The sequence below is a fragment of the Scardinius erythrophthalmus genome (genome assembly GCF_964197995.2).
Source record: "Scardinius erythrophthalmus genome assembly, chromosome: 25".
Taxonomy (NCBI): domain Eukaryota; kingdom Metazoa; phylum Chordata; class Actinopteri; order Cypriniformes; family Leuciscidae; genus Scardinius; species Scardinius erythrophthalmus.
In genome coordinates, this window is record NC_138245.1 from 11,511,837 (window position 1) to 11,534,967 (window position 23,131).

The following is a 23,131-nucleotide window of genomic DNA, read 5'->3' on the forward strand; positions in this document are numbered from 1 at the left end:
TAACCTTCAGTTTAGCCCACATAAACCCACTGTGTGAAGAATTTGGAAAAAGTGACATAAGTATTGAGAAATGTGCCCTAGCATATATATATATATATATATATATATATATATATATATATATATATACATACATACATATATATATATATATATATATATATATATATATATAGACTCACCTATGTTCCTCGATAGTTTTCTTGCATCCCTCCGCCAACCCTGACTCCTCACTATTGGCTGGTTCCTATCCCAGCCAGGGATACGGGGGGAGTACTCTTGGTTCGGACCATATTCCGAGCTCGGAGCCCTCCCATCAAATCAGCACGCCAAATACGCCTATTGATTAATTATTTTCTGATTATTTTTAAGTGTGAACTTGTGAAATTGTAGTCAATAACAAAAGCCTGGAGGTGGAAGAACCAGAGAAAGTGTTCGTTCAGTACTTCTTTATGGCACAGTGATAGAAACATAGCTCCAAAAGAGGTTTTTGGGTATCTGTAAGGCAACCATCAGGTGATTCAGACTTGACAAATATTGTAGTAGACTGTGGGTCGTTCAAAAACAGTGTCCCCAACCACCTCAAATACACAGTCTTTGCCGGCCAGCAGTGGTACTTCAGTCAAAGGCACATTCTCCATGTTATGAGCAGTCTGGGTGTCCTGTTTAGCTTCATTTGCTTTTGCCTGACAAAAAGAAGGTCATATTCCATAAATAAGCTCGTGTTATTTTAAGATAACAAACTAAAGTTTAATCATGATGCTCCAAAAAGCCTTTGACATGTAAGAGTGTCCGCAATTTAATAAATGAATAAATAAATAAAAAGTTTAAAACACAGTTATTAGAAATGTACTCTTTGCATTCATGTGGGTTTCATGTGTTTTTTGAAAAACTTAAGTTTACACATCTTGATCATTATTTTCAAAAAGGAAAGAAAAGAAAAACGTTTGTAAACATGTTTTTAAGAGGAAAAGTAACACATAAATAAATGTTAATTTACCTCTCTGTCAGGTGGAAAGTCTTTTCGACACAAGTGGGCAATGATTCCAGCTGCCAGAGCATCTCCTAGTACGTTGATCATTGTTCGAAAGCGATCTCTTTAAACCAGAAGGGGTGGAAGACTTTATTTATCCTATCATCATTATTTTTGCCTCAAGCATTGTGTTTTAATAAAAAAAAAAAAAAAAATTAACTCCATTCTGTATAAATATTTACTTTTATTACTATTTATATTTAATTTACAGTCATATGATCCATTGAATTATATTAATCATGACACTGATTACAGCTTTTTTTCCAACAGATAAATGGCAGTTATCTCAACTTACAAGATCCAATCAATGGCCACAATCAGCGTGATGTCATCCGGTGGCAATCCAACAGAAGTCAACACTATCACCATGGTTACAAGGCCTGCCTGAGGGATTCCAGCAGCACCTATACTGGCAGCGGTCGCAGTTATACTGGAGGAAATCAGAATATGATGATTATTATGATTTGACTCCTGATAGAACTGATCACATCAGATGAGTCTGTCTAGTTTCCATTAACTATTAAAACTAAGTTTGCACAAAACCTTTGTCTGTCTGTAGGGCAGTAACCATAATAGAACTTTGGGATGCGTCCTCCCACCAATATTTTGTGGTCGATCAAAATAGGATTTGAAATGGCTGATTCTTACATTTTAATTTTGTTTTCCCAATGCTGACTATATTTAGTTACATCTCTGCCGGTCTGCAAGTACCTGATGGTGACAAGCTGTCCGAAATCCAGTTCATGCTCATTGACCTGAGCAATGAAAATAGCAGCAACTGCTTCATAAAGCGCTGTTCCATCCATGTTAATAGTGGCTCCCACTGGCAGCACAAACCGGGCAATCTGCCTGTCCACTCGGCAGTTCTCCAGCAAACATTTCATTGTAATGGGCAGTGTTGCTGAGCTGTGAAAAAGAGTAGGATGCCGCACTCTTACAAGGCCAACGTATGTTTCTACTTCATTTAATGGAGTTGGGACGAGCTATTTACAGATTTTTTTTGAGGAATTCATCTTACCTGGATGACGTGGCTAGGGCAATGACCATGGCTTGCAGAAGTCCTCTGATGTATGTGAAAGGATTTTTCCGTGTCAGAATAAAATAGAAGAATGGAAGCAAGATGAGGCCATGTACAAACAGGCCTGCCAGGACCGTCACCCCATACCAGCCCAGTTTCTTCCCAAGTGTGGAGGGATCGCTCATGTCCAGGATTTTGCCAGCCACGAGGAAGATGATACCAAAAGGAAAATACCTGTTGAAAAATCCAGAGAAGTTAAACAGTCTGGTAGGAATTAGTCGAATGATTCTCAAGAATGTGAATCTTTAAATGCCCATCATGTTGATGTCTATGAAAATACAATTTGCAAACCTTTTACTTCTGTAATGTGATATTTTAAGAAAAACAGGATATTCAATTAGAAAAAAATTATTTACTGATGATTTTGATTTTTTGATCTTTCAAAAATGATATGCACCGATTCATTCACATTAAAATGTATATGTATTAAGGAAAGAAATAGGGGTCAATTTTGTTGACATTTCCCAGCTATGCATGTGCTGATGGCATTGTTAGCCCTACACTACCCCAGAAGCATGGAGGAGTGTGTGACAGCTCTTAAGTTCAGGTAAACCATAATCCCTGCATGTGCTTAATGAGAGCATCACTTTAACACACCTTCATGCTGGCAGTCGTTATGCACGTGCCTGCTGCATGCTGGAAACTTCCTCTCAGATTCTCAGCTTATGGTATCTCAGACCTCAAGCAAAGTATTCTGTAAAAACTTTTGGATTTTTAATTTTAAAGGGGTCATGAATTGCATTGTTTTATTGTTTTATAATGTTTCCTGGGGTGCACATATAATGTTAGTATAATCTTTACATAAATTATTTTCATAATTTTGAAATAAAAGGCATTATTCCTACCCTGATTTTAGTCCTATTATTTGAACGCTCTGTTTTAAGGTAGTGTAAACCGCTACTGCTGTGATTCGCTAACAGCTTTTCATATGAAATGGCCAAGTATTACATGTGGAACCCTCTCAAAAACTTTTGGCACATTTTTACTTTTACAGCTCTCAAGGTTAATTAATCATGAGAAGTGTTGATTATAGAAGAATATTTAGATCTATGGTATTATATTTAAATAGTGGCATGAAAGGATAAAGTGATGAGCATTGTAGCTGATCACAGACATGTTGAGCGCATGAATTTCAAGTCAAGTCACCTTCATTTATATAGCGAATTTAACAATATGGATTGTTTCAAAGCTTCTTTACAGTGATAATAGAAAATTACCGTAACAGATTGTTTAGGCTTTACAACAGCTCTAGGATAAAGTTATTGTCCAGCTAAAGTTAGTTTTGATTGATTGATTCACTTCCGTTGCGAAGATCTTTAGTTATTAACTTAGGGGCCGCTAACACAACACCATTCTAACAGAAAACCCTTAACGCGCTCTGGCCGCCCATCCGCACAAAATAGTGCCTGGTGTCTCGAGAACGCACTCCCTGAAATAGGTTCGAAGGTGCAAACGATTATCCGTTATCTCTGCGCAAACCTCAAAAACGCAAACCCACGAAAACACAGATGTCGCGCACATGCGCATTACGTGTTCAGTCCAAAGGTAGGCGCGTTTTAATATATATGTGCGCAGGCGTGTAGTCCTTCTTTACAAATCAACCCTCAATAAACTACTTGTTTGGCCTTAAAAATGTATAATACATAATTATTTATTTTTTTTGTCGCGTCTGCATAGCCACGCGAACCGGAATTATCCCGACAACATTTTATCTGTACTGAGGTAAAGGGAAGGGAAGGAGGCCTTCACAGGGGAGGGACTGGTTGACACTTCAGGACTGCGTTGTCATCGTGTCCAGGCCCAGGTTCTTCATCAGATCTGGATACGGCCTGAATCCGGCGGACTGCAGTAAACCTCGGATAAACAGAGAGACTAATATTAGCGTAGACGTCATCCTTCTTATGATGTAACAAGTACATCAGAATTTATTAGGAGTGTTCCCGGTTCCGGCTGACCTAATCTATGCAGCCTAACATTGAATTATAGAAGTCTATAATGTGTTATGTGAATGCTAGGCCAAAGAGAAGTGTTTTTAGTCTAGATTTGAACTGACAGAGTGTGTCTGCTTCCCGAACAATGTTTGGAAGATTGTTCGAGAGTTTTGGTGCTAAATAGGAAACAGATCTACTGCCAGCAGTCGATTTTGATATTCCAAAAGTATTATCAACTGGCCGGAATTTTGAGATCACAATAGACGTGAAGGAAAATAATGCGTTAAGACCTCGCTCAAGTACTGGGGAGCTAAACCATTTAATGCTTTGTAAGTAATTAGCAATATTTTAAAATGTATATGTTGTTTAATAGGGAGCCAATGCAGTGTTGACAGAACCGGGCTAATAATGGTCATACTTCCTGGTTCTGGTAAGACCTCTAGCTGCTGCATTTTGGACCAGCTGTAGTTTGTTAATTAAGCATGCAGGGCAACCACCCATAATAGCATTACAATAACCTAGCCTTGATATCATGAATGCATGAACTAATATTTCTGCATTTTTCATTGAGAGTGTTACAAAGGAGGCTTCCTCTCCACCTCCTCCACAGCACCAGAGGGAGTTCTTACCAGAATATTGACTGTTACTATTCGGACTACAAATCCCAAAGGCCCTCATACCTGGGACACACATACCTGCAGTTCATCACACAAACACTATTTAAACACTCCACGCACACCCCACCATTGTGAAATCTTGATTTGCCGTGGTGATCATTTCTGAGCATTTCTACTGTTGACTATATTCTGTGTTTGATCTTGGACTGTTTCTCGTTGTTTGATTGTTTCTCCTTGCCGCCTGCCCCGACCTTAGCCTGTCTTTTGGATTGTGAATGTCAGCTATCTGACCAGACCTCTTGCCTGTCCTTTGTACTGTGAATGTTTGCTGCCTGCCTCGACCTTGCCTGTACCTGTTTTCGACTCTGAGTTAATAAAGCTGCAGATGGATTCTCAATCCGATGACTCATTACAGAGAGCATAATGACGTAATTTAGATAGATTTTTAAGATGAAAAAATGCGGTTTTACAGATACTAGTACTTTCAAATGAAAGATTGGTATCAAAGAGCACACCCAGGATCCTAACCGACGACGAGGACTTGACAGAGCAGCCATCAAGTGTTAGACAGTATTCTAGGTTATTACGTGAGGAAGTTTTTTGTTCAATAATTAGAATCTCTGTTTTTTCAGAATTAAGTAGTAGGAAATTGCTAGTCATCCAGTTTTTTATATCAGCTATGCATTCCGTTAATTTTGTGAATTGGTAAGTTACGTCAGGGTGTGAATAAATATAGAGCTGCGTATCATCAGCATAACAGTGAAAACTAATTCCATGCTTGCTAATGATTTCTCCCAAGGGTAGCATGTACAGAGTGAACAGTAACGGTCCTAGTACTGAGCCTTGTGGTACACCATACTGCGACTTTTGATCGATAAGACATCTCTTAATTTACTGCTACAAACTGATAACGGTCAGATAAGTATGATTTAAACCATGCTAATGCAATTCAACTAATACCAACATCATTTTCAAGTCTATTTAAAAGAATGTTGTGGTCGATAGTGTCAAATGCAACACTAAGATCGAGTAACACTAATAGAGAGATGCAACCACGATCGGCTGATAAGAGCAAATCATTTGTGACTTTAATGAGAGCAGTCTCAGTACTATGGTACGGTCTAAATCCTGATTGAAAATCATTGCAGATATCATTTCTTTCTAAAAAGGACCATAGTTGTGAAGATACTGCCTTTTCTAGTATCTTTGACAGAAAAGATAGATTCGAGATCGGCCTGTAATTGACTAATTTTGTAGGATCAAGTTTTTTTTTTTTTTTACAAGCAGTTTAATCATAGCCAGCTTAAAAGTTTTTGGTACGTGTCCTAATGACAAAGATGAATTCATGATATTAAGAAGATAATCTATTACCTCTGGAAGCATCTCTTTCAGTAGCTTAGTTGGTATAGGGTCTAACATACATGTTGTCAATTTAGATGAATTAACGAATTTAGAAAATTCTTTCTCTCCTATAGCTATGAATGAATCGAATTTTTCCTTAGGGAGACTACAATGCACTGCCTGATGCGATACTGTTGTAAACCGTTGGATAGTTATAATTTTCTCCCTGATATTATCAATCTTATAAGTTAAGAAGTTCATTACTGCTGTGCAGCTTGGAAACTTCTGGGCTTGAAGCTTTATTTTTCATTAGTTTAGCCACTGCTTCAAATAAATACCTAGGGTTTTGTTTATTTTCTTCTAATAGGGTTGAAAAATAAGCAAATCTAACAGCTTTTAAAGGGGGGGTGAAACACTCAGTTTCAGTCAATCTCATGTTAATCTTGAGTACCTATAGAGTAGTATTGTATCCTTCATATCTCCAAAAAGTCTTTAATTTTATTATATTTATAAAAGAAAGATAGGCTGTACCGAGTCTTTCCGGAAAAAAAAACAGTGGCTGGAGGCGTGCCGTGTGGGCGGAGCTAAAGCTGTGCTTACGCGCCGATAGCTAACAATACACAGACATTTGAAGCAGTTTTACTCACCGCCTGCGGTTCCAACGCACAACCGTGAACCTTTATCGTTGGGACTGCTCCATCCTTAAGCATTAGACGATCTGCAAATCCGGCGTCGAACTGGGCCTTGTTTATAAAACAATCATCGTCGAAATCCAGGGAACAAACAAGAACACTTGCACCACTCCGTTGATGCTCTGGAAAAACAAACTCCATCCACTGGTCCCTTAACACTGGGTTCTTTGGGAATCTGTGCAGGGTTGTCTTGCCCTGGCAACCAAAAACCCACTTCTTTGGTGACATTGACTTCCCTAAAGCCGAGCACAGCGCTTTGATGGGCGTACTGCTTTCGCTCTCTCGCTCTGGTCTACGGGTGCACGCACGCCCTTCCGGGAGAAATGCCCTTAGGACCCGTATAAGGAAATTCCGCCCCATCTGACATCACACAGGCCCATACTCGAAAAAAACTTTCCGAAACTTGTGACAAACCAAAAGGAGTATTTTTGGCACAGAAATACTCCTTCAAACGTACAATTTAATTTTTGAAACTTTGTCCATGTTTAGCATGGGAATCCAACTGTTACACTGTTAAAGAACAGTGTAAAAAACTCAGTATGCATGAAATAGCATTTCACCCCCCCTTTAAGGCCTCTCTGTATGCAATCGTGCTCTCTTTCCATGAAATGCTAATACCTCTAGTTTTGTTTTCTTTCAGTTGCACTCCATTTTTCTGGCTGCTCTTAAGGGGCCTGAGTGTGCTCGTTGTATCACGGCATTGGACTATTTTCTTTAATCTTCTTTAAGCGCAACGGAGCAACTGTGTCTAAAGTGCTGGAAAAGAGAGTTAAAAGTTTCTGTCGCAATATCGAGTTCTTCTAAGCTATCCGGGATGCTGACATGATGAAACTGATCAGGAAGATTAGTAATAAAGAAAACTTTAGTGGCAGAAGTGATAGGTCTAACATATTTGTAACATGGAGTCGGCTTTGCAGCCTTGGCTAAATTAAGTTTACATGAGACTAGATAATGATCTGAGATGTCATCGCTCTGCTGCAGAATTTCAACGGCATCAACATTGATTCCATGTGACAATATTAGATCTAGCTTAAGATGCAGTGGGAACGCCCTCTGGGTGTGCTGATTGTCTGAAGCCCATATAGAATCACGCCAATTCATTGGCTGATGGCACGGGCGCCTCCTCGACGCTCTTATGTCGTCATATTACATTGGCACGCGCGCCATCTGCTCCTCAGATTTCTCTGCTGAAAAAGGAAGCTTGTCGGCAGCGCGAGGAGCTTGGCAGTGAAAGCAGTGTCTCGTTCCCTATTCAGAGAACATAGGTTACACCAGTAACCCGAGACTTTCTCTTTCATAGGTTCACTCAACGCTGCGTAGCTTAAGACGCAGTGGGAACGAAATACCAAACTCGCCAAGCTAAGCGCTGCCGCGACTAGTATAACGACCAGATAACTTACATGACTGGTTCAAGCAGACAAAACATGGGAACCTGGAGCCATGTCGAGATCCAAACTATAGATTCTGACAAAAGTGTGCGGAGAGGACCAACCTGCCGCCACACAAATGTCTTCCAGGAGGGCCCCTCTAAAAAGTGCTAGAGAGGAAGCCACACTTCTGGTGGAATGTGCCATGATGCTAAGAGGTGAAAGCAGACCGCACACCTCATATGCCAGTGAAATAGCCTCTGTAACCCAGTGGGAAATTCTCTGCTTCGATGCAGCAAGCCCGTGGTGGCCAGCACGAAACATACCAAGAGCTGGCTAGATTTTCTCCAACCGCTAGAGAGATTTACATAGAACTTCAACGCTCAGACAGGGCAGAGCAAATTAAGCTTCCCGTCCTCCTCAGAAACAAAAGGAGGAGCATGGAAAGAGTGAAGGTTGACAATTTGAGAGCGAAATGATGTGGACAATACTTTGGGCACATATGGTCTTAAAGTCACCTTGACCAGACCAGGAGCGAAGTCCATACATGTCTTGCTGACAGAAAGAGCTTGCAAATCAGGGGCTACTGTTTGACGGTTCAGCATCCACTCCCCCGACCTGAGCTTCTGCCTCGACAGAAAATCCGCTGCAAGGTTCAAGATCCCGGGGACATGGACGCTCTTCTCGGTGTTTAACCTCAAGCCGAGATACTTAATGTGACGAAGGACAATGTCCCTGTGGTGGGTCACCAATTCCCTGGAGCGAGCTAAAAGGAGCCAATTGCCCAGACAGTTGAGTATACGAATGCCCTGGAGCCGCAACGGGGCAAGAGCAGCATCCATACACTTTGTGAACGTCCTCGGTGCTAAAGCGAGACCAAAGGGAAGGACCCTGTACTGGTAAGCCTTTCCTCCAAAGGCAAATCTGAGGAACCTCCTGTGTGGCCGTACAACCTGAATATGGAAATATGCATCCTTCAGGTCTACTGTCACGAACCAGTCCCCCACACGAATTTAAGATATGATAGCTTTCAGCATCAACATCTTGAATTTCCCTTTGTAAACCCCGTTGAAGCAAGGGGGGGGTGCGGCAGAACTGAAGCGTGTAGCCGAGCCGAACTGTGCGAAGGATCACAGGCGATACCCCTGGCAGACGCCTCCATTCTTGAAAGAAATGTGATAGAGGAAGCGGAGTGTTGCAATGCAGAGGACATCTCTGTCGAGCTGAATCTTATGGGGCAGCGTGGTCGACCATGAAGGAGAGCACCTGGCGTCCTGACACGCAGTGGGAGGTACCACTGCCTGGATCAGAACCGCAGGGTCTGCCTGCTCCTGAATAAAACTGAACGTGTCTCCGAGGATGCGAGCGACAGGTATCAAACACGTCAGGGGCGAGGGGAGAAAGCTTAACGCTTCTCCTTCCTCCCGCGCCGGAAGGTTTGAACGAAGTTGAACAGAAACTGCACTTCGAAATGCGCTGGGTGGCGAAAGTGGCAGAGTTGGAAAAGGAGAGCAAGTGAGAGGTGGGCAGAAACGCTTACGCGGTCTGTCCCAACCTCGAAAATCAGGGAAAGCTCTCCTTTTTCTGACAGCGTGTCCTCGACCGCTGGGATGGCGGAATAGCCCTGCTCCACAGAACCAACGAGGTTGGTGAAGTCAGCGGCTGCTGCATTAGTCAAACGCGCGGAAAAAGGCTGCTTCCAGGATCTGGTGATCTCATTATGCAGATCACTGAAAAAGGGCAGCTTTCTCCACTCCGGCCTAGAATTAGGGCCACTTAAAAATCTTTTGTTAGACGAATGTGACTTGCAGGGCTCGTCGGGCCAGTCAATAGCGAGCTTCTCTGTAGCGTGCAAAAGCACATCAATAAGCTCCGTGTAGGCCACAGTAGGCTGCGCTTCCTGGCCGCTAGGCTAAAACAAGCCCGAAATCCTCAGAATCGGACGCTGCAGTGTAAATCACATCCTCCAGCCCGAAAGAAACTGTCTCACGCGCTTCCGGGCTTGGGCACTGAGAAACGTCCTGCTCGAGTCCTTGCGATGGAGGTTCGGGTTCAATAACTAGTTCTTCCAATGAATGTTTCATCATTGGACTCGCGCTTGCATTGATATGGTAAAATCGATGTCATTGTTCGTTACTGTGTTTAGATCATGAGAAAACTCGACTGGCACGACGCCGCTCGGGAGAGGGAGGGAGAGAAAGGGCAAGACCCGTCTCATACTCCATACCCTCGAGCTCTACATCCGAACCCCAGGCCTCGGCGGTCTCGGGAGCGCGACGATGGGGGGCGGATGACTCCTTCTCAAAAACCGCGAAGTTTTGAGGAGTAGTTTGTCACAAAATTTACATTTTGACAAACCTAGAACAGCCACATGAGAAAAACCCAAACATTTAACACACTTACTGTTAGGGTCTTCACTCGCAATAAAGCGAGCACATGGCGCCAGGCAACGATGAAACTCCATGGCACTTCACCGCAAGGAGAACTGAGTTCCACTATTCGCAGTCGCTGAAGTGCAGATGAAGAATGCTGATGCTAAAATCCGAATATTTGGGCCAGAAAACCGAGAACGAAGGGCTAGAATGGCCGCTTCATGAAGGCAGAGAAAAAAGCGCGAGGCGGGCTTCAGACAATTGGCACACTGAAAGTGCACCGTATATAAAGTTATTGTCTTTCAAAAGTAAGAGTCGACTCTGAGTCAATGAAATTATTTAAAGTAATGTAATCGTTTGCTTTTAGCCAGGTTTCTGTCAAACACAGCACATCTAGATTATAGTCTGTAATCATATCATTAACAATAAGTGCTTTTAAAGTAAGGGATCGAATATTAAGCAAACCAAGCTTTATCATTTGCTCATTTGTATTATATATGTTTTTTTATTTGTTGAACATCAATTATATTTTTACCCTTAGATGGGTTTGGAAGTTTTTTTTTTATTTCCTAATTTGGGCAACAGACACAGTCTCTATATGATGATGATATCTAGGTGAAAGAGTCTCTATGTGATGGGATTTATCTGACCTCGGTAACGTGAGACAGCTAGCAGACGGTCAGTTTAGCCAGTCTGTCTGCTTCCTGACCTGAGCCCCAGTTCATGTTTGAGCTCTAAGACTATGTGCCATATTACTAGAGAGAAGAGCAGCACCATCCCAGGCAATACTGTCACAGGTCGGGGTGGGCCAAGCCAGACTGCACCCACCCCTGGAGACCGGGTACCACCTCGAGGAACGTGTCAAGGACCAGACAGACAAGGGAATAAAGGAATAACAGTTTTCTTTATTAAGTTAAGAGCAGTAATTTGAAAATCCTAATTAAAATCTTCTTTCTTGTCACCAGAGGGAATTCAATGGCCCCCTGGTCCGTAGAGGGGAGAACGATCGTGGCGGCCCTGCAGCTCGTTGGAGAGGGATCAGAGGGAAACTCACACCGTCTAGGTAGGTCACTGGGTAAGTACTCTTTACAGGACTCAAGAGGAAGTCGTGGTTATACGGACCCCATTCGGACTGGAACCAGGTAAGTACTCATGGGCGGGAGTGGAACAAGTCCCGGATGCTGCCCCAGAGGTAAGTACCCAGGGAGCGGTTGCCTCAGACTCGGACGTAGCACAGGGACACAGGCGGCAAGCGGACCAGGCCAGGAGGGGAAACAGGTAAGTATATCCCGGTAGGTGTCCTTTATGCCAGACCAGTTAGAACGGGGGCCTTTAGCCGGGACGTGAGGGAACCTTGGACAACAGGAAGACACTTCGATCGAGGCACGTGCCGCAGCTATTCCTTTTCCTTCTCAACAGGGGCAGCGGCTTGCAACGTAGGCATGGAGGGCCACCAGGCAGAAGAACACTTTGAGCGAGACGCTCCCCTTCGGCTGTGTACTGCAACAATACAACAGGGTTCAACGGTTCATCGGTATACAAGCACTCGACAGTGATACCTTCTCTCTTTCTGAACAGGGCGGAGGCCTTCAATGGGGCATGTGGAGACCACCAGGCAGGGAGGACACTTTGAGCGAGACACTCCACTTCGGCTGTGCGCTGTAACCAGGTAGCAGGGTTTAACTATTCAACAGCATATAAAACATTCAGTTGAAATACCTTCTCTCTTTCTGAACAGGACGGAAGCTTTCGATGGGGCGTGTGAAGACCACCAGGCGGGGAGGACACTTTTAGCGAGACACTCCACTTCAGCTGTACACTGTAACAGTGCAACAGGATTTAACCATTCAACAGTAGATGAAACATTCAGCTGCAATACCTTCTCTCGTTCTGAACAGGGCAGCGGCTTTCAATAGGAGCGGGCAGGGACGGACTGGGACTAAAAAACGGCCCTGGACTTTTGACTAGGCCCGGCCCAAAGCAATCGGCGCGCGGAAACTCAACAACAACAATAATGCCTGGCATGAGTGTCACAAGACTTAAATTGTGGCTCATGATACTATACCATCCAAATTATAGCAATAGCACTGATGTTGACTAGATGTTGTGTTAAAAGCATATTATTCTAGATTAACTTGAATACTCGCATATAAATGGACTTGGTCTAAGCTCAACCTGAATAAACAAATGATGGAATGGATTTAAAAAAAAAACAAAAAAAACAGGTTTTATTCCAAGAGAGCATGGAATAGATTATATAATATGCTGTGACAATCTATTCCATTCGGTCTTAAAATGAATTTATTACTTAATCTTAATTAATTTATGCAGTAATTAATTAATAACACCACATCTAAATGAAAATACACCATTACAAATGTAACTTCTGTATTCAAAATCTTCAAAGTTTGTAAGCATTAACTGTAACGTTACCAACATTTTTACCAACATTTTAAAAGTAAAAGCACAACATATTTCTTAATATTAGCTACTGCATGTGGGATTTTACAGCTAAAATGTTTAAGTTTAGCTGTTTTAACTACTGTAATCATTAAAAATGTAGCAACCTGAATATCACTTCCTAACATCATCCCTAGCAAGTAACTCTCTTTCTCCTCTCATGTTCCATACTTACTTGCCCTGGATCTGCCTGTGGAACCAGCTCATCTTTCTGTCCCTCATCACTGGTGGTGGCATGTTGCTGCATAGCTGTCTGGCTGCTAATATTTAACTGCGAGGTGCTGCTGCTGGCTGTGCTGCTAAATATTCCAGTTAGTTTGCGACATTTAGCGGCTTCAGTAGGCCTATCTAAATTCCGCAATTTTTTTTTCTCTCGCCTTCTCAGCCCCACCCTTTTTTTTTCTTCCGTTTTTTACCCGCGGCCGCGTTATGCATATTGTTTGTTTCTATGCTTTTATCCAAGGGGGCAGGGATTTGTATTATTTTGAAGGTACCCCCGGACGCCGCCATTGGCTAACGGAAACCCACCAGCAGTTAGCATCCCATTGACTCCCATTCATTTTGGCATCACTTTGACAGCGAATAACTTCACATCTGAGGCGTTTAAAGACTCCATCTGTCCATTATTTATTTATAAAGAAACACGACAATGTATAAAATGCTCCATTACCTTGTAGCTTATGTTATGGCCCTGTAGAAGCAGTTTTTGTAAAAGTAGGCTAATGATTGCGTCATAGCCACGCGACTGTCGCACAGTAAAAAAAATTACCGTATGGACAGGAGGAGAAGCTCGCAGGCAATATTTTATGAGCATAGACGTCTATGAGGCAATCGGGGGGACGTAGAGTCAAGGGAGAAGCCCATATAGAGTCCATAAAAGCAACGGGGAAAAATTGTGCAACAACGTTTTGAGGAATTGGAAATAATTCGGTATGTGGCAAGTATACATGAAGTAGCCTAACATTTATCCACGATCTTTAAATAATGTATCTACTTAAATAATGAAGTATGGGTAACGGGGTATTAACGGGGGATGGAGAAATTATCATGAAATTATGCAATGAAAAAAAAAAAAACATCTCAATGTCAATCGCGGTTAACTATTCCTTTATTTACAGATACGCTTGAAGATGAATGTGATCCCTTTCATCCTGGTCGGAAGCCATGTACAACATGTCCTATCCTACATCACCTAATGTAAAAAATAAAGAAAACCGTTTCTGTTCAAGTGTGTTTGTCCATGATTTATTAGCCAAAACTGCATGATTTAACAGCTCAACATTTTTTATAAATTGGAATATTATATGGTCAATGTATTACGTGAAGAGATGAACTGTACAATGAGTCATTTTAAGAGACTGCTGTTCACGTTCGCCGTCTCTGCAAGATTCGGTGGGTGATTCAGATTGATTTCTCTTGGCAAAGCTTTTAGAAGACTTACAATTGTCAGACGGGTTGCTCACGTCACTTCTACGTCATCAAGCTCATTTTGAGTCTGCGCAGTACGCTGGACCCCCAGGAAGTAAGAGTTTCTAATGGGCTTCACTTTGTCTCCGTTGAATCCAATGGGGTCGCTGTGTCCATTTCTTTTACTGTCTATGCTTTTATCTAACGTCTTTGCTTCTTACTTGGCGGCCACGGCCAGTGCAGCTGGCATCCAACTTAAAGGTGCATTGCTGCCGCCTACAGTACTGGAGTGTGAAACAGATTAGTGGGGGGAAAAAAACAGGTGATAACTGCGTGCGTGGCGGGTGGTGGGCCGGCCTCCCTGGAGTACCGGCCATTCTGTGACTCCAGATCACACAGATGGCCAGTCCGCCCCTGGGAGCGGGTGGAGACCACCAGGCAGGAAGGATGCTTTAAGCGAGTCACTCCACTTCAGCTGTACACTGTAACAATGCAACAGGATTTAACCATTCAACAGTAGATGAAACATTCAGCTGCAATACCTTCTCTCAATCTGTACAGGGCAGCGACTTTCGATAGGAGCGTGTGGAGACCACCAGGCGGGGAGGATGCTTTAAGCGAGACGCTCCGCTTCAGCTGTACACTGTAACAATGTAGCAGGGTTTAACAGTTCAACCGTAGATGAAACATTCAGCTGCGATACCTTCTCTCGTTCTGAACAGGGCAGCGGCTTTCGTTAGAAGCGTGTGGAGACCACCAGGCGGGGAGGATGCTTTAAGCGAGACTCTCCGCTTCAGCTGTACACTGTAACAATGTAGAAGGGTTTAACAGTTCAACCGTAGATGAAACATTCAGCTGCAATACCTTCTCTCGTTCTGAACAGGGCAGCGGCTTTCGTTAGAAGCGTGTGGAGACCACCAGGCGGGGAGGATGCTTTGAGCAAGACACTCCACTTCAGCTGTACACTGTAACAATGTAGCAGGGTTTAACAGTTCAACAGCATATAAAACATTCAGCATTAACAGAGCCGGGCTGTCTCAAAATGGTAAGTTGGGCGCTTGATATATCAAAACCTTCCTTGGAGACAGCGGGTGAAAGACTGTAAGGAGAGAGTGCACAGCAGACTACTATTACTTCTCCACACGATGAACTTCACTCCATAACACAAACCGTGTGAATCGTCACTTCAGGCACTGCATTCCACTCGCACACCGTGCATTCGGGCCAGCACTCACCCACCGGTCTTTCTCCCACCAGATCAACTCTCGTCTCTCGCAAGGGCTCAACTTCTCTCAGCAGAAGGGCTCAACTTCTCACAGCAGAAGACTGGTGCAGCGATTGTCACATTCAGCGAGGAGCGGACAAAAGTTGGAGACAGATCAACAATTCACTCAGTGTACTAGTTCACTCATGCCACACACTTTCCAAACTCTCAACACCACTTCAGTGTTAGTGCATATAAACAACGAATCCGATACTCATCACTTTGCGTCTTCCCCACTGCTGACGATATTCTTTGGGGTTTCGTTGACAAATACTTCACTCTCTTCTTTCCACTTCTCAGCTTCAATCTTCGCCCGCTTCACAGCCCAGCCTCAAATACAAAACAACCCACCGACAAACACAGTATCTCACGGGAGGAGAACCACCCCCAGGCGGGGAGGAGAACCACCCCACAGTCTGCTTCCTCTCTATTTTTAAAGCCCCATCTGAATACGTGTCCCTCTCACACCACTCTCTGTAATTACTCCACACCTGCTGTCAATCGGGCAATTGGCCTTGCTGCCATGGCAACAGATTTGCAGTGCAATAGAGACGGGTGTCCACTGGAGGTCTCCACAACAACACTGCATTCACAAGGACTTTAGTCTTTTCTCTAATTTTTGTCACACCGTGACAATACCATCTCTTTTCGACAGGTCAGGTCTGCCCCAAAAACTGAAGAGAGAAAAAAAAATGCAGTGATCTCGTCATTGCAACTCGATTTCTGCACACTAACGAATGCTTTCATCATAACTAACAGTGCAAATACAATGTAAATAAGAGATTCGTTGACTATACCGGGAGTTTTGGCAAAAGTCCAGAATTCAGTCACTGATAAACTTGCTGTTTGATTGACAGCTCCAGCGATTGTAGAGGGAGCATTCTTTGATCACTTTCAATATATAATTTAATAACAGTTTACATAATAGATTATTTTCATCCTACTAAGAGAAACAACGTGAAGTTGATTTAGTCACTCACTGGTTTGATTTACTGACACATAGACAAGACCATCTGACTGTACACAAATCATTAAATAAAAAAAATCACTGGTCACAGATCAGGCATTAGAATTAGCACGGTTACTTGCATGTTGTGGTATTACTGTTGGGTCCATATCGTAAAAGTCTTTTTGCAAAGCCTGTGCCGAAATAGCGACCGATTTACCAAAGAATCCACAGTAAAATGTACAGAATACAAATAAATAATGCTCAACTGAGACATTCACATTGTTAAAAATAAATAACCACATACCTAGCTTTAGAATCTTTTGGAAGGTAATGTTATTTTTAGTCACCCTTCTCTACTCTTCATCTCACTAACATGCCAGTGGGCGGGTCCAACGTTGCAACTGTGTAGTAGGCGTTCATTTTCTTTTTTTGCGACGGTCTTTTACCTATCTATAAAAAGCACATTCCCCAAAGAGTCATTCGCTGGGCTTGGTCACAATAAAAGCTGTTTATGGACTAACAAGCAAGTTTTCAGTTCTGAAACTTACAGGATATTCTCATAGTATGATGACATCTTATATGTCAAAAGCTCAAGGAAAATTTGATTTCTCAGTTCATGACCCCTTTAACAACAGTTTTGTATGGAATTGGCTTAGTGAACCTTTAAGAAACCTCTGCTTTCTTTCTTACCATACAGCAGTATTAATGATCTTCATCACACATTCATTGATGCACTGGCAAACGTTCACCAGAGGAGCTCCCCGTTCGCCCATTTTACCAAGTAAGAGACCTAAATGAAAAGCCCTTTGTTATATTCATGCTTTTAATCATGATTTTACTAAATGAAGATACTTTATTAGGTGAAGGCAGATGTTTTACCCATTGTGGCTGAGAAAATAACAATGCCAAGTACATTCATCTGCTGACTGCTGCCTGGACGGGTCTTATACTGGATGTCTGGAGCTGGCGTAAGTTCCAACAGCACTGTTCGACCCTTTGGATTGTCGTCATCTGGCATCAAGTAAACAAAATGTGGGCGTCCAGTGTTCACTGGTGTTTTTAAGATGGGAATAAGGTCTGTCTTATACTGAAACAACAAAAATAGGTTTTACATTTTCATAAGAAAATGTGAGTGATGTTCATTGTACAATCCTTGGTATAACAATTTTGTAAATATTCTAGGTGATATATAATTTAGCCACATGTAAATATTCTTGGATTTTGTAAATATTCATTTTTTTAACACCTTGCAATACGGTTGCTAGGGAGTTGCTAGGCAATTGCATACTGGCTCAAGTAAAAAAAAAAAAAAAAAAAAAAAATAAGCCACATGATTTGAGGTCAAAGGCTGTATATATACCAAACAGTTCACTCATATTGCTATGAATGAGAGAAAGTGGTACGCAATTTGGTAGAAAACGTCCCGCCTTCTAAATAAAAAAGCCAGTCATCAGTTTGTAAAGTAATTGCATTGCTGCAGCTGAATCTCTGGTTAGGACTGCACAGGCGCATTGGCTGGAAACACCTTGAATGCACACTTTAAAAGTGCTATTTGAAAATAAGAAATAAAATGTATGGAACAGTTCATCTTTATGTAGTAGGTCTTTTATGCACAAAATAGCTGTTTAGAGACATAGCAAATATGGCCACCAAGTGAACATCTCGGTTACGTTTGTAACCCTCGTTCCCTGAAGGAGGACTTATTGGGATCGCGTCAGAGAGCCCCGATCGTCTTTGAGTATAAACAGAACGAGCAAATGCACACTGGCTTGTGAGATTTGAATCTCGCGCTCCGGCCCACAGCGCAGGTATAAATAGGAAGCGGATGCAAGCACCAGTTGTTTTTCCACTGAGGAGCTGAGCAGGAGCCTGGCGTCAGTAGTGGTCCAGCAATGGTGGCGACGGGACGTACGTCTCCTTTCCCTCCTTCAGGGAAAGAGGGTTACATACATAACGAGATGTTCCCTTTCAATCGGGACGTTCGACGTACATAGACATACTGACGTATTGGGATCTCGTAAAATGCCACCTATTGCTGCTCCCTTCCAGCGCCCAGCATAAGCCTCCTGATCCCCTCGCACCTTGGGGCAGAAGATGGGACAGGGGTAATGCAGAGGAAGTCTTACTGCTGTTCCGCATGACCCATTCAGTCAGACTATTAGATAACACTAGGAAAGCATGCCCTTTCGAGGGGAGAGCTGCAGAAGCCACATCCTGTCCGTAGGGAGGTATCTTGTGAAAGTTACATATATTCTGTTCTGTTACAGGCTGTTCCGGCCAGTACAACATATTAATTGTCACTAAGGTGGCTATGTAGGCCGGAGCCACCTCAGTGACATTTCATATGTCACTGCTACGCTCCGCCACGTCCGACTGCTGGAGGGTGTGGAGGACCTCAACAGGGTTCGCCTAGACAGGGAACTCACCTGGAGCAGAAATGGCGCAAATATCCGGTCCATAGGAGGGCAATGGCACAGCAAGTCGACACTTTGAGCGGGGTCTCCGGTGTTTACTGGTTATGGGATGCAGGTACATGGGAGGATACCGGCTCGACACGAAGGCTATAAAACCTAGCGAACGTGTTAGATGTCACCCAGCCCCGCAGCTCTACAAATATCTGTCAGCGAGGCACCCAGTGCTAGCACCAAGGAAGAAGCAACACTCCTAGTAAAAGAGTTGGGTTGTAACCCCGGTATCATGGCCAAATTTGCCCAGTGGCCTCTGTCCACCATAGTCTCCTAATCATCCCTATACTGTATACTCATTGGCATCATAACTCTGTCTCCTCTCCACCAATAAGCTGGTGTGTGGTGGGCGTTCTGGTGCAATATGGCTGCCGTCGCATCATCCAGGTGGTGGTTGAGGAGATCCTTTCTATGTAAAGCACTTTGAGTGCCCAGAAAAGCACAATATAAATGTAATGAATTATTATTATTATTATTATTATTGTTAGTCTTTCTATTTATTCCGAGGTTTACTGTAGCCAGATCCGGGCCGTATCCAGATCAGATGGTGGACCTGCACCTAGACACGACCACAACGCATGATGTAGTCAGCTGGATCCGGGCCTTATCCAGATCAGATGGTAGACCTGCACTTCAACATGACCACAATGCATCCCTGAAGTGTCAGCAGAGACACTGGTATGACACCGTGCGCTCAGCTATTTTATTTATTTATTTTTCTCTCGCGCGTCCGCGCCTTTGAGTTCATAAAAAGCTCAGGTGAGTAAGAATCACTCAACAAACACGGTGAGTAATGTCTTGTCCTGTTATTGTCACTTGCACTTCATGTCACATGTTTAGTATAGGCTTCTCTGTCGACAATATAGGATTTATATGTGATAAATGTAAGGAGACAGTTAGGTTGACAGAGAAGATTTTAGAATTAGAAACACGCATCCAAACTTTAATTGAGGATAGTAAGAGTGCTAGTGCTTTAGATGTTTTGGATGCGCATAGAATAGTGCACACTTTACATGAGTCGGTTCTGGCTGAAGTAGAGCCCGTGCAGCCGGGCAAATGGGTGACAGTGAGGGATCGCTCTAGTCGCGGATCTAAAAACCACTCTTCCGTTCCGATTACCATAACAAATCGATTTGCCCCGCTCAGTGAAACACCCACTGAGAATGATTGTGCCCTAGTTATTGGCGATTCTATTACACGGAACGTGAAAATAGAGACACCAACCACCATAGTCACATGTTTGCCGGGAGCCAGAGCGTCTGACATCAAAGCAAATTTAAAAGTGCTGGCTAATGCTAATCGTAAATTCTCTAAGATCATTATTCATGTCGGCACTAATGATGTTCGACTCCGCCAGTCGGAGATCACCAAAATTAATATTAAAGAGGTGTGTGAACTTGCAAGTACGATGTCAAGGACTGTAATTTGCTCTGGCCCCCTTCCTGTTAGCAGGAGTGATGAGATAGTTAGTAGATTATGTTCGCTTAACAGTTGGCTGTCTCGGTGGTGTCCGCTTAATAATATAGAATTCATAGACAATTGGAAAAGTTTTTGGGGCAAACCTGACCTGTTGAAAAGAGATGGTATTCATCCCTCCTGGGATGGTGCTGCTCTTCTCTCTAGTAATATGGCTCATAGTCTTATAGCTCAAACATGACAATCTGGGGCTCAGGTCAGGAAGCAGACAGACTGGCTTAACCGACTGTCTGCTAGCGGCCTCGCGTCACCAAGGTCAGATAAATCCCATCACATAGAGCCTCTTTCAACTAGCTATCATCATATAGAGACTGTGTCTGTTCCCCGAATTTGGAAATCCAAAAAACGTTTAAACCCAACTAAGGTTAAAAATTTAATTGATGTTCAACAAATAAAAAACAGCTATAATACAGATGAGCAAATGCTGAAGCTTGGGTTGCTGAATATTCTATCGCTTACTTCAAAAGCACTCGTTGTTAACGATATGATTTCAGATAATAACCTAGATGTGCTGTGTTTGACAGAAACCTGGCTAAAACCAAACGATTACATTACTTTAAATGAATCAACCCCGCAAGATTACTGTTATAAACATGAGCCTCGTCTGAAACGCAAAGGGGGTGGTGTTGCTGTAATCTATAGTAATAGTTTCAAAACCACTAAGAAATCAAGTTTTAAATATAATTATTTTGAAGCATTGGTGCTTAATGTAAAAATATATAGTGTAAACGATAAATCACGTTTGAGATTTGTGCTGGCTACTGTATACAGGCCACCAGGGCACCATACAGACTTTATCAAAGAATTTGCGGACTTTCTATCAGAATTAATATTGACTGCAGATAAAGTACTAATTGTTGGTGATTTTAATATACACATCGATAATGAAAAAGATGCATTGGGATTGGCATTTAAAGACATTGTAAATTCAATTGGAGTTAGACAACACGTGTCAGGACCTACTCATCGTCGTAATCATACTCTAGATCTAATATTATCACACGGAATAGATGTGGATGCCGTTGAAATTCTGCAGCAGAGCGATGACATCTCAGATCATTATCTAGTCTCGTGTAATTTGCATTTAGCCAAGGCTGCAAAGCCGACTCCGTGTTTCAAATATGTGAGACCTATCACTTCTGCTACTAAAGATTGCTTTATTAATAATCTTCCTAATCAGTTTCATCATCTCAGCATCTCAGATAGCTTAGAAGAACTAGATATTACAACAGAAACGTTTAACTCTCTCTTTTCCAGCACTTTAGACACAGTTGCTCCGTTGCGCTTAAAGAAGATTAAAGAAAATAGTCCAACGCCGTGGTACAACGAGCACACTCGGGCCCTTAAGAGAGCAGCCAGAAAAATGGAGCGCAACTGGAAGAAAACAAAACTAGAGGTATTTCGCATTTCATGGAAAGAGAGCTCAATTACTTACAGAGAGGCTTTAAAAGCTGCTAGATCTGCTTATTTTTCAACCCTATTAGAAGAAAATAAACATAATCCTAGGTATTTATTTGAAACGGTGGCTAAACTAACGAAAAATAAAGCTTCAAGCACCGAAGTTTCCAAGCAACACAGCAGTAATGACTTTATGAACTTCTTCACTTATAAGATTGATAATATCAGGGACAAAATTATAACTATGCAACTGTCTACTACAGTATCGCATCAGGCAGTGCATTGTAGTCTCCCTGAGGAAAAATTTGATTCATTCGTTGCTATAGGAGAGGAAGAATTTACTAAACTCATTAAATCATCTAAATCTACAACATGTATGTTAGACCCTATACCGACTAAGCTACTGAAAGAAATACTTCCAGAGGTCATAGATCCTCTTCTTAATATCATTAATTCGTCTTTGTCTCTAGGATATACGTACCAAAAAACTTTAAGCTGGCTTTGATTAAACCGCTTGTTAAAAAAACGCAACTTGATCCTTCAGAATTAGTCAATTACAGGCCGATCTCGAATCTACCTTTTCTGTCAAAGACATAGAAAAGGCAGTATCCTCACAACTGTGTTCCTTTCTTGAAAGAAATGATATCTGCGAGGATTTCCAGTCTGGATTTAGACCGTACCATAGTACCGAAACAGCTCTCGTTAGAGTCACAAATTATTTGCTCTTATCATCCGATCGTGGTTGTATCTCTCTATTAGTGTTACTCGATCTTAGTGCTGCATTTGACACCATCGACCACAACGTTCTTTTAAATAGATTAGAACATTATGTTGGCATTACGGGAAATGCACTAGCATGGTTTAAATCATACTTATCTGACCGTTATCAGTTTGTAGCAGTAAATGATGAGATGTCTCATCGATCACAAGTTCAGTATGGCGTACCACAAGGCTCAGTACTAGGACCGCTGCTGTTCACTCTGTACATGCTACCCTTAGGAGATATCATTAGGAAACATGGCATTAGCTTTCACTGTTATGCCGATGATACTCAGCTCTATATTTCTTCAAAACCTAACGAAACTTATCAATTCACAAAATTAACGGAATGCATAGCGGATATAAAAAATTGGATGACTTGTAATTTCCTACTTCTAAATTCTGAAAAAACAGAGTTTCTAATTATTGGACAAAAAACTTCCTCACGTAATAACCTAGAATACTGTCTAACACTTGATGGCTGCTCTGTTAAGTCTTCGTCGTCGGTTAGGAACCTGGGTG

The 23,131-nt window shown here is 42.4% G+C and overlaps 1 protein-coding gene across 1 annotated transcript in view; it reads right to left on the bottom strand.

The window, feature by feature from the left end:
* Positions 1-521: 521 nt before the first annotated feature.
* Positions 522-23,131, bottom strand: part of slc1a8a (solute carrier family 1 member 8a) — a gene marked incomplete at both ends in the record, with an annotated part of 28,735 nt that continues 6,125 nt past the window's right edge. The window contains 7 exons of the mRNA XM_081358281.1: positions 522-686; positions 1,001-1,097; positions 1,329-1,463; positions 1,745-1,939; positions 2,052-2,285; positions 17,202-17,301; positions 17,391-17,598. Coding sequence (XP_081214407.1) covers positions 522-686; positions 1,001-1,097; positions 1,329-1,463; positions 1,745-1,939; positions 2,052-2,285; positions 17,202-17,301; positions 17,391-17,598 — 1,134 coding nt within the window. The remainder of the gene's footprint in view (positions 687-1,000; positions 1,098-1,328; positions 1,464-1,744; positions 1,940-2,051; positions 2,286-17,201; positions 17,302-17,390; positions 17,599-23,131) is intronic.